This window comes from Halichoerus grypus, chromosome 14 (assembly GCF_964656455.1).
Source record: "Halichoerus grypus chromosome 14, mHalGry1.hap1.1, whole genome shotgun sequence".
Lineage (NCBI taxonomy): Eukaryota > Metazoa > Chordata > Mammalia > Carnivora > Phocidae > Halichoerus > Halichoerus grypus.
Genome location: NC_135725.1, coordinates 18,581,130 through 18,594,246, shown reverse-complemented (window position 1 = coordinate 18,594,246; position 13,117 = coordinate 18,581,130). Strand labels below are relative to the sequence as shown.

Below are 13,117 nucleotides of genomic sequence, written 5' to 3'. Positions count from 1 at the left end.
CTCTTTTAAGCATCTTTCCTTGACTTCCAGACTGGGCTAAGTATCAAAAACTGCGTCCATTTATCATGTATTATTGATATTTTTAAACAGATCTGCCTACCTCCACTGATTTTTTGAAATCTCTTGATGATGAATTATAATTCAATAAGTGCTTATTTATTTGAACTCTCAGAATCTCTTGGACATCCTAGATCATACCCTCCACAAAATATACAGAATCTAGCCAGAATTTCAAAATTTGATATCTAGTTAGTTCTACCTCTATTAGTGTGTATTTTTGTATCAACACACAAATAATCAGCTCATAAATTTTCGTATTTATTAATACAAATTAGTAGAATATCCAATTAGTTTTCACTAGACATAAACTCATAACTTAAACCAAAATATCTTTGGAGATAATCCTATGTAGATAAATTCTGAAGCAAAATATATGTTGGTTCAAAACAAGTATCTCCCTTATAAAGTACTCTCACAAAAATGTGAAAGATCTTTGTAGATACTCCCTAAAGATAACGCACTATATAAAAGTATGAGGCATATCCTTCTAATTCTTTCTACTACTCTTTTAGAAGAGATTCATAAATAGTCTATTATCCTTTTAAAGGAAAAAAGATATTCAATTCTTAAAAATAAGAATATTGAATTTAATCAACACTGTTTATTAATACATCACCTTTAAGTTGATAAAATCAATTGAAATACCCAAGTTAAGTTTATATTACAATAATGTACACATAAAAACAACTATATCAAGGGCATAAATTTGTATACTTGCTTCCAAAAGTACTGTGAGCCAACATTCATATTTACAATAAATTTAGTTAAAATATTTATTTGAGATACCAAAAATACTCCATGTGTAGTATTTGTTATAAAATCTGGAAAAATACTGCATATACTTACTTCTAGTTCAAGCTGACAGTAGAGATTTATCAAAGAACTCCAGTTTTTGCCCTCCCCTGAAAAACGTGACTTTGCCAACAGCATAGGCACTGTTCTATGACCAATTCCAGCCTCAAGAACTATAAAAATAGAATCAATGTTCACTCTTATCATCTCTCCTTTGAGTATCAATTCAGTTGTGGGAGCTTTGTTTTCAACTTCATTTGGTTCTTCAAGAAACCACATTTTTAAACTCTTTGTATCCTTCTTTTCCCATAAATGTACTGTAGAAGAAGTAGTTTCTTGTGGGATGGTATCCTTGGATGTGTAAAGTGCTGATGTTATGGTAATCACAGTATTTATGATAACTGGTGAAACCTAAGGGGAAAAATTTAAGCTAATGAAAAATCTACCCATACCACTTTTAAAAATTAGGTACTTCAAAAAATCTTAAATATACCTGCTGAAGGATCGTGAAGAATTAATATTAAACTAATATTACTACCATAAAATAGTTTATTGCCTATAAAAATTTTATAACTAATTTCAATTTTTTAAAAAGATTTATTTCTTTTGAGAGAGAGAGAAAGAGAGAGAGAGAGAGTGATTGTGCACACGCGCACAAGTTGGGGAAAGGGCAGAGGGAGAAGGAAAAAGAATCTGGAGCAGAGTCCTTGCTGAGTGCGGAGCCTGATGTGGCGCTTAATCCCATGACCCCAAGATCATGACCTGAGCCGAAGTTAAGAAACAGCTGGATATTTAATCGACTGAACCACCCAGGTGCCCCTAATTTCAATTTCTAGAATATTTACCTGAATCTTACAGATATTAGATTGACTAAGTGTAAGTTCAACTATGTATACCATCGCAATGTTAGATGTTAACTACAGAAGAAGTCACACACCAATAATAAAATACACAACATTCAAATGTGTATTAAATAATACACTGAAAATAATGTGTCACATAAAAATACTTTCAAAAATATAACTGCTTCATTTTTTGCATGTATACTTTCATGCAAAAGTATTATTTAACTTTTTTAAAATTTAATTTTAAATGACATTTAAAATTTATTTTAACAATTAACAATTTATTGTTAAAACTTTAACAATTAAACAGGAATATTATTTAACAATTTAAAGACTTGATATATTTAACAATTAAAAGACTTATTTTTTTGGCTTTTCTTTAACAATTAAAAGATATAATAATTGCTTATTTCTAGGTTTTACTACTTTTTTAAAAGATGCCCTAAAGATATGAATAACTGATTACATTTTAACTTACCTTTAGTGTGAGGGACTTTATTGATATATCAATCACTTGTGGATCTGTACCTATTTGAGTAGCTTGATAGAACAAGTCACAGGGCTGCAAAACCTACGAGAGAAAATTCAATACCACCAAATTAACGTTGTTCTAAAATAGTTTTATTTAAAGACATTCCCAGTAACAGCTATGTTAAAAAAACTAGTTAAAGTAACTTTAAAAACACAAGTGACTCAATGACACAATTCTTTTATACTTATCATTTCTAATAGAAAGTATTAACAATAGCAATACTAATAAAACAGTTAAGTCAAAGAAGATCTTAAATATGCTTAAATATACAAAAACCCCATAAAACTTGTATTATGTATTTTATTTTACTTAATATAATAAAATTTTCTCCATTATAAAGTTGAAACAAAATAATCTATACAGGAAAAGCTACAAAAGATGAGGAAAAAATTATAAATACATTAGATTTACTAAATAACTCTTAATATAATCATAAATTAACTGAAGTTTTCTCTGTGGTAGAATTCTCCCCTCTAGCCCCTAAAGACTCACATCGGTCTCAAATGCAAAATATATTCACTCACCTCCTAAGGTTTCTAATAGCCTCATACCATTATAGCCCAGAGTCTAAAATCTCATCATCTAAATCTGTTATCTCATCATATATGGATGAGACACTTCTCATCCATATTTTATCTCATCCATGTGTTTTATTTAATATAGTAAAATTTTCTCCATTATAAAGTTGAAACAAAATAATCCATATAGGAAAAACTATATTTATTTCTCACTGATGCAAAAATCCAAAATCTCATCTCTGATCAGCTCAAGGTCTAAAATCTAAATCATGCACAGGTGCTGATGAAGTGCCTGGGTGTAATCTATTAAGTACAGCTGCTGGGGCACAATTTCCCTTTCACGATGTGTGAAAGGAAGAGGAGGTATCTGCTCCCATCTTCCCAACATAGAATGGTGGGGCAGTCACAGGATAACATTACAGATATTCCAGTTTAAATGGGGAAAATGGAACGTCAAAAGAAGTCACTAGCCCAAAGTAACCTGAAATCCAGCCAGGTCCATGAGTTTCTTGATAAGGTTTCAAAGACTAGGAACAACTGTCTGTGGCTCTCACCTCTACCCTCTGAACCATCCTCCCTTTTCTAGAAAAGGTAGCATAAATTTGTAACCCAGTAGTTTTATCATCCTGCTTCCCACCAGTAGGATTTTGGGGGTCCAAAGAGTCACTCTCCATTTTGTACTCCCTGTCCCTCCCAGTCCATGCCGGCAGTGTTTCTGCTAAAATCATTTTCTCAAGAACCTTGAGGGCCTTCTGTAAATTTCACAAGGTTTTACTCCATTAGACAAAAACAACATCCACTCATCTTTTTGAGATAATCATGGTCTCCTGCTGAGACAGCTAAAGGATGACACCTTTATGATTCCTAGAAGCCTCAGTGTGATTGAGAAGATCTGAAAGGGCCCTCTGTGTGTCTGAACACTATGATTTTTTGACCTAAGATTTAGGAAAAATTTATACAATCTACACAGTCTTTTCTCTATGCTACATTTTTGACAGCCATTTCTGACTTTAAGCATCTTCTGCCATTTGGAAGGCTAAGAAATATCAAAATCATAAAGTCCTGGTTCTCTGGCTCTTTTTGTTTAACTGTTCTTCCTCAATTCATCTCTCCGCTCTAGCATTTTACTATTACCAATAAGAAATCAGGCAACATCTTCGAATCAGGCAGCTCAGAAATCTCCTTAGCTTTATATCCATGTTTGTCACTTAGGAGTTCCGCTTTCCAGACAACAATAAGACACAGTTTTGCAAAGCTCTTTGTCACTACATTTCAGGCCATCCCTTTAATTTCCAATAACACATCTTTCACCTTCCTTGTAGGCCCTCTATTGGCAGCATCATCAACGACCATATTCCTACCAAGAGTCTGTTCAACCCAACTGAGGTTTTGTCTACCCATCTCCATAAAATTCCTCCAGATTCTGCATACTACCCACTCTAAAGCTGCTCCCACGTTCGAAATAGCTGCTACAACAGCATCTTGCTACTGGGACAAACATCTGTATTTGTTCCCTACTGCTGCCTAACAAATTACTACCAACCTAGTAACTTAACACAAATTTATTATTTCCCTGTTTTCATGGGTCAGGAATCTTGCTGAAATCAGGTGTCAGTCACCTGGTTGTCCTCACCTGAAGGTCTGACTAGGGAAATCTGTTATCTCATCATATATGGATGAGATACTTCTCATCCATATTTTATCTCATCCATGTGTTTTATTTAATATAGTAAAATTTAATTTTACTCGTAAAAACGAGCTCCTTCAGGTTGTTGGTACAATTCATGCCTTTGTGGCCCTAAGACTGAGATCTCCATTTGCTTGCTAGCTGTTGGCCAGAGACTGCTTTCTATTCCTACTAGTCATTCACAGGTTCTTGCCATGTGGTCTTCTCCCCAGTTTGCTCCTTCAAGGTCAGCAGGAAACCATCATTTTGGTGTTTCACCATTTTAAAAAATTAGGTTAGGCCCACCCAGAATCTCTTTTTGATTAACTCAAAGTTAACTGATTAGTGACTTAATTACATTTACTGATCCTATACACATTCAAGAGAAGACTATACTGGGCACATGCAACAGGGAATAGAAATCTTGGGGGCCATCTTAAGAGTTCTGCTTATACTGACAATGAAGAATAAATCAAGGGGAAAAAAACGACATCCAAACCCATTCCCCAAAGAAATCACATTAAAATCTACCATTATCCTAATAAAATTAGCAAGATCAACCAGTACATAAATATTCAGTTTATTATTTCTTAAACTTCAAGGACAGAAAATTATAACCACTTTACAATACATGATCCAAGATTTTCAACATAAAATTTGTGTTATCTCTTCATCTCACGTAAGACAAAACCAAACCAAAAAATATTATACATATAAAAGTTTTTCTATAACTTAGAAACTTTTCGTAATAGCCCCTTTCCAAAATAAATACGAAGGTATATGTTGATCCTTACCCAATTTCTTTATTTTCAAGTCTAGTTATTGAAGATTAAAAATGTAGCTGGTAATTAACAGTAAATGTGTTTATGCCAAAACTACATTACAGTCAAGTTGTAACACAGTACATATAGATGGATTTAATGATGTAAAATCATTTCTTAAAATGGAACTGTTTTCCTAGTATTGTCTTCAACTATAACCATTGTGATTTCAATGCTATTTCTATCATTTTTTTTCCTCCTTCCTACTCTCACCTAACTGCTCCCAGTCTTATGTGATTTTCACTACCGATGCATTCCTTTCCTGCTGCTACTGCTTCCTCTTCAAAGAAGCAATCTTAGGCTATAGACAACATCTACAGAAACTCACAAGAGCTCACTATAAATTGCCCCCTCACTCTTACAGGAGAGTTAGTCTTCTACTATAGAATCCCCTAAAATACTTTTAACAAAATACAGAAGAAATTAAAATAGTCTCCAATTTAGGGTATCTTACCCATAAATGTAAGGCTAATATGCCATAGGAAAAACTATTAATGTGATTTATTATAAGAACAGTAAAAATACTATACTTCTTTCAATAGATGGTAGTAAGCACTCAATAAAATTCCACATTTATTCATGATTAAGATTCTTTCAAAATTAGGGAAAATTTCTCAACATGCTAAAGGTTTTATATATAAATGCACAAGCAAATATTAAAATAATACTAATATCACCTAACTTAATAACGGGAATACAATGAGGACAAATCATTATTGTCATTCAAGGAACAAACAATGTTACTTTTACAGGTGATTTTTAGAAAATCTAACATCATTAAAAATATTAGTACAGGTAACAAGTTTAGGAAAATTATAGAATAAGATAAATTCGTTAAAAAAGCTAACAGCCCAGGGGCACCTGGGTGGCTCAGTCAGTTAAGCGTCTGCCTTCAGCTCAGGTCATGATCCTGGACTCCCGAGATTAAGCCCGGCATTGGGCTCCCTGCTCAGCGGGGAGTCTACTTCGCCCTCTGCCTCTCACCCAGCTCGTGCTCTCTCTCTCTCTCAAATAAATAAAATCTTTTAAAAAACAAAAAGCTGACAGCCCAGCCATCAAAAAGAATGAAATCTTGCCATTTGCAACGACATGGATAGAGCTACAAAGTATTATGCTAAGTGAAATACGTCAGTCAGAGAAAGACAAATACCATATGATTTCACTCATTTAAGAATTTAAGAAACAAAACAGATGAACGTAAGGGAAGGAAGAAAAGAGAGAGAGAGAAAGAGGCAAACCAAGAAACAGACTCTTAACTATAGAGAACAAACCTAAGGTTACCAGAGAGGAGGTGGGTGCGGGGATGGGTTAAACAGGTGATGGGGATTAAGGAGTGTAATTATTGTGATGAGCACCGGGTGTTGTGTGGAAGTGTTGAATCACCGTACTGTACACCTGAAACAATATTACACTGTATGTTAACTGGAATTTGAATAAAAACTTAAAAAAAAAGCTGATAGCTATTTATGATGATATAAAATAAATTCAATATGTGGATCATGATTTAGTTTTTATTAGGATTTCGGAATTTATTCAGAAATTATTATAAAACCTTAGTGGATGCAATAAGGTCAAATATAAATCTATACAGGAAGCAAAGATGAGAATATCCCATATGTTAAAATGGGTAGAAAAATTTGGTGCCATAGATCCCTTGAAAATTAAATAAATTCTCTTTTTGAAAAATACATGTTTACAACACTTTACATATATTTTTAAAACTTTCATGAAGTTCTACTAAGCATCCATGGACCCCAATTAATATTACATTAAGAAACTTGATTTTAATATAAAATGAATACAATATCAATTAAAGTTCCACTAACAAAACTTATCAAAATGTATGTGGCCAAAACTGCTGGTTGGCCATAAATACACTTCTCAAAATTCCCTATAATCTTAGAAGTTTCCCTTAACACACGGTTACCCAGCTAAAAATCTCCTTCCCTAGACTTCTATTTCTATCTGTGAAGGAAGCAACTTGTAGCACAGTAATAATCCATCTACACGTTGAAAGTGATGTTAAAAAAGTCTGCTTCAAAGTAGAAGCAAGCTACCAAGGCAACCTTGGAAAGTCCCCAAGGGGTGGGAGGTGGGGAGGGACAGAGAAGTTCTCTCAAATCTTGGAAGTGATTTACCTTCAAATTATTTGTCAAATTCTTGAGCTGCATTACTAAGCAGAAGGCTATTTGCTAGATAGAGTGGAATGGTCAGCAATTTCAAAAATGGTCAACAGAATGGGACCAAGAAGAAAAAATCAATTTCTTTGAACAAGCAGATTAAGTTACATCCTAGGAATAGCCCAGCAACAAAATGGAAAGAAAGAATCTTTTAAATGTAATTAAACCATGCTTTTGCTACTTCATTGGGGGAGGGGGGTATCTCTTGTTACAGCAGCCTAATATCCTAATACAGAATTTCATACCTAGAAGTTGGCACCACTGTAACAAAGTCAAAATAGCTGACTGATTTAGCAACTTAATGGGCATGGGATATTTTAAAATGAGAAAGGACATCAACTACCTCCATTTTGACCTCTATCTGTACTTTCTAAATGATTAAGTTTTTCTTTCCATGTTATTTCTTAACTCAGGCAAAAGACCTTGGGGGCAAAGCATTCCCTGATGGGAACTGAAACTACCCCTTAAGCAGACAGGAAGCCCTGAACCAACAAGACCCCAAGTGACTGACCCCAAGAAAATGATCGACCTGACCTTTACCGCCCACCTGCATGGACCCATGACCTCTGCCCCGCTTTTTCTTTATATAAACCTAGAAACGTTTTTGGCACTTTGGAGACAACCTTTGAGATACTGGCCCATTGTGTTCTCGGTGTTGGCCTCACTGAAATAAATTCCTTCCTTGTTTCAACGCCACTCATGTCTCTGCCTCTGGATTGTGCAAGTGGCCAGTGGCCAAACGCTGTCTGTTTGGGACCCCAGAGCCAGGTGCTCTTGCACCCCTGCCCGCCGGCTACAAAAATACAAAGCTGATGACTTTAACAATGCCATAGCAAAATATTTGGTGAAACTGCTACTACTGGTGATACCTAGGAAGGCAGACAATGTACTTTAGAAAAAAGCCTACTGCCAGACAGGTTTAGAATATTTAGAATGTTGCTATTTATTAGCTCCTTCATTCTGCTGTTTGCAAAGCCCTACAAGAGAAAGGAAAATGCTGAGGAGACTCAGGGTCTAAGAGTAGCCTCAGCAAGAGATAAGACTGCAGCTCCTAGTCTTTCTCTGGCAATTTGTTAAAATCAAACATGGGAACTAGCCCGTGGCAAAAACAACAAAAATTAGAGTACAGATGGTGCCTGTCCCCCTTGCCCAAACTTATTCCTAAAGGAGCCTTTACTAAATCAGGATGAAGGCAGAATCAGTAGAATATAGAGATTAGTAAATAAAACAGGAGTTTTCTAGAATAAATGAATGAATGCATTCTTTGGTTATGGTTGCTTACACCTGGAACCACCTAGAACTAAACTAAATGTTCAAGGAATGAAAAACTGCCAAAGAAACCATTATCAGCCATGCAAAAAAGCCTTTTGTTAATTCAACTGCTAGAGCAATCTCCAAGTAACCAACTCAGTAGGAAGTAAGCTGTGGAAACATTGCAGCTCCCCAAAAAAGACAATAGCCACTTCAGATGTGTCTACAGAGAATAATCGTTTTAAAAAAAAAATCTTTTAGAGGGGAAAGCTGGGGCCACCTGAGGAAATGACCATGTTTTTCCATGGGAGTGAGAATGGAAGACTCCAACACGGGCTCTCCCAAGAACTTGACTCCATTGCAAGAGCTTCAAGTTTTCACATTTCTGCTCAGAAGGATGTGATAATCGTTATGGATAAGTGACTACCAAGTGCTCCCCATTCTTACTTTTCTGAAGGGGTTTTTAAATTGCAATTATCCTGTCCTTATACCACCATTATATAGTGGTTGTGTGTGTGGTGATGGAGTGTTTGCTGAAATGCCGTGGCTTATTTGTCTATTAGTTAATAGATTATCAAAAAAGAGAAGTCACAGCAGACTGAACAAAGAAAACTATCACCTAAAGATCCTGGACTCTGAGACTGTATCCCTTAAGGACGAGAGGAGTATGTTCTATGGGTGAGAAAAGACAAATATGAATTATTTGTGTGGAAAAAGGAAGAAACCTCTGAGTGAACCAATAGGGCAGGACCTCTAATTGTTACCTGATATCTCCTTGTGGAGAGCAAAATGGAGTCTCTCATGTCAAGCAGGAGCCTGTGCTCAGCAACGACGCAAGCCGTTAAAGGTACTGCAGCTAGGAGATACTGCCGGGACCGATGTCAGCTGACCCTCCAGAACTGATAAGCAGCAGAACCAGAGGAGGTCTGCAGAGACCCAAAACTGATTAAATCCCTTTGAAAAGGGGAGGATTTGGGCAGTAAACTGTCAGACTCTTCAGACCTGATCCCTCTATGTCTGACCACTTAAAAAGGGCAACTGTCCCTGAAGGCTCTGCCTGATTGATCTCCAAACAGAACCAAGATCCTTCCCTGCTTGAACATCAGAAGCAGTAAGTGCCAAGTGCTGAGCTGGGCCAGACAGAGGCCTTATCTCAACTGCGCGCCCACAGACTGACTTCGTGTTTGGTTCATTCACTTCCTGCACCCCTCTGTTACCTCGTTTGTTGGGCGGATTGTCTTCTGTCCTGCTTTGTGTGCTGTGTAAGGAGCCAAGTTTAATCATATGGTGAATTGTCACTGACTTTGGAATCCTGAACCCGCTTTCTAATTGTGATTTAACTTTGCTTTATGATTGAATAAAGCTGACGTTGTGGGAAGACACAAGTTGTGTGTGCGCCTTCACAGCGAGCTCATGAAACTCCTCTTCTATAGAAATAAAAGTTTTATCTGAGCAAAAGGTAGCTCAGGAAAAAAGACCACATTTCCCAACCCTTTGTGAAGATAAGTGTGGTCATACAGCTAAGTTCCAGTTGTTAAAAAGAAAACCACGGGATCAAGATGGAGTCATGTATGCTAGGCTAAATCATTAAACTTAATACTTAACCTAATTGCCATCTCAACCTTCCCCAGAAATGCAGTCTTAGTCGATCTGGAATTTTTTGTCCTGCACCAATGAGGTAATCTGTCACGTAGACCCTTCTCCATCCCTCAAAGGACGATAATTTAATCCACCAAGAAGACTCCCTCTTTTCCCCCTTAGGGAACATGACCTTCTCTGAGACAACCCTTTCTTCTGCTAATAACTTCCTTGCCCCATCCTCCTTCCTATAAAGAATCTTCATTTTATAGAACTCGTACCTAGGAGCTTCTTTTTGCTAGATGGAATGCAGCCAAATGCATGAACTGCTTAATAAAGCCAATTAGATCTTCAAATTTACTTGGTTGGATTTTGTCTTTTAACAAAGCCAAACAGATATAAATAAAAGAAATATATGTAAAATTTCTAAATTATAACCTAAAAGAGAATCCGTATCCCCTCCATTTCTATTTCCTCTTTTCTTAGTGGTGAGCCATCAGCCTTGCAAACTAGGAAAATAAACTCTCTTGTATCCTAATATATATGTATTTACTTATAACACAATTATAGCTTATATTTCCATGTTGATGGTATTTATGCTACTACTACATTTATGCTTCCACTACTCCTTGCAGATGTCTGCACATTTTATAAGTGTTCTATATTAGTAGAAGTAATAGGTAGTTGAAAAAGATGTATGTCTTTGAAGAAATAGACTAATCAGTTATGAAGAGGTGGAAGGCCAAGAGGCTATCAGAGAGTAAAACGTAAATGCGATGTTTATTAAAGCAAATGGCTGAATGTTCAAATAAGTTATATGTAGAAAAGAAAAAACATATCCGAGCAAAAATGTCCAGATGGGAGAAAAAGATTAAAAATAATAAAACTGAAACAACAAAGCAAACAACTGGTAGAAAGTCTCAAAGACCTAAGAGGAATTGATGTGGTCAGAAAGCCACGGTGAGGTCTTTGAGAAGTGTCCAGATGAAAACAACATCTTCAACTATTCCCACAAATACATACAACACCAAGGAGCAACTGGGGAAAGAAAAGAGTTTCAAAGCTGGTGTAATAATAATATAGACTAGGCTCTCTGAGAAGAAAAAAAGGTAAAAGTATTCAGGTAGTTTTCTAAAGTGGTATATACTAAATCCAAAATAGTTTACAATTAAGCAGATAATGAAAGAGTAAACTCACAGTCGTGATTTTGCCTTTTCTCTTGACTGGAAGAAATGGGCATGCTCTCACTTGAAGATCTTTAATGGCAGCAGTCATTGTATTATTCTCAAGGTCACCTTTCCAACAAATTTCACATTGTGTTGTAATGACTAATGCAGGAGCATCACTTCTTGTCATATCAGCCACAAACACAATTTCAGGATTTTTAATAATAATATTAATTTCCCACTTCTCTGATTCCTGTACAGATACTAAATACAAACAAAAATAAGTTCACATTTTAAAATATGTATAAATCTTTGCTATACATATTGTTGATGAATAATTATTTGTGAGAAAATGTTTTTTCATTTCAAGTAAAAAAAATAAAAGAATCTTCGATCCCAAAGGAATCTACTGCAATTTTCTTAGTTTAAGAGTTCAAGATGTTATAGTCTTCAGAACATTTAAAAATGTGGGGAAAAAAGCCCTTTAATGGCAGAGCTGGAAACTTAGTTTCCAGCTCTCACCTTGATACTACTTCTGCTCTACCACCATGAATGAAATATGTAAAAGATAGTGGAAAGCTATAAAAATAACAAAAATAAAAGAGAAATTTAAGTTACAATATTATCTTTAATTATGAAAAGTAATGGTTGGTTTGTTACTCTCCCTACTTGTTTTCGTCAAAAAAATTCTTTGAAATTGCTGCCTGTGGGGAAGTATATTTTGCTTATTCTAATATAGGTCTCATAATTTGTGAACCCAGTATACATTTACATCCTGAAAAACAGGCAAACTGCGCATTCTACCAGAAAGCACATTTAAGTTTTCCCTTTACCTCTGAAAAATAAAAATTTTATTTTTTTTATTTTTTAAAGATATTTATTTAATTATTTGACAGAGACACTGCGATTCACTTAACCTCATCATCTAGAAAGGTAATCAATGGTGAGTGCTACTGTAGCTCTTCAGTAATACAGATATGACATATTTGGGCTAGTAACTAACCTTCTTCCTTCGCAGTCCATGTCTGAACACTGGTTTCCACAGCAGTGCCTGTGGTGTAGGCCTCAAGAAAGACATTTGCAACTGTCAGCAGAAATTCCACACTTGCACAAATATATGTTTCTTGAAGGACTAAATCAGTCACCCAACCATCTCTGACTCTTCTATACTTTACATCCATCATGTCCTTTTTGTCAAACCCGACTGTCAGTCCTATCATTCTGAAAAACACAATAATAACAATTCCTGTGAGTATCTTACAAATAACCAAACACACCAATAAAAGGCAAAAGACCTCTTATCCATTTTACTAACAGCAAACCAGCATTCTGAAGTTATTTCTCCTAGGAAGATCACAAAGTACTTCAAACAACAGACTTAGAAACTTCCGGAGCACAACTGTTTCATAAACTAGGAAGTACTCTGTAAGAAATCAGAACTTACAATCTCAGCATATTTGTCTTAATTTTTCATGTTTTCCCTTAATTTTTCATGTTTTCATGTTTACAACTTGCAGAGATCAATAATAATTTAGATAATAGAGATTAATTTAAAAATCCAATTTAATTGCACTGATTATTTCTACTTAACTCCACTGACCATCGAGTAAGAACAGCACATAACTGAACCAGGACATTTTAAATGTTGACTGAGAACCATAACTCCATTAAATTGAAGCTCTGAAGATCTTGGGATGTACCCAGAAAA

At 35.4% G+C, this 13,117-nt stretch overlaps 1 protein-coding gene across 4 annotated transcripts in view; it reads right to left on the bottom strand.

Annotated features, from left to right (window-relative positions):
• VPS13A (vacuolar protein sorting 13 homolog A) overlaps positions 1-13,117 on the bottom strand; it is a 268,847-nt gene that overhangs the window by 93,682 nt on the left and 162,048 nt on the right. For all 4 annotated transcript variants that reach the window (XM_078061570.1, XM_036103219.2, XM_036103220.2 and 1 more), the window contains exons 38-41: positions 12,413-12,630; positions 11,441-11,673; positions 2,176-2,268; positions 907-1,263 (exon numbers count right to left, since the gene is read on the bottom strand). In XM_078061570.1, coding sequence (XP_077917696.1) covers positions 907-1,263; positions 2,176-2,268; positions 11,441-11,673; positions 12,413-12,630 — 901 coding nt within the window. The remainder of the gene's footprint in view (positions 1-906; positions 1,264-2,175; positions 2,269-11,440; positions 11,674-12,412; positions 12,631-13,117) is intronic.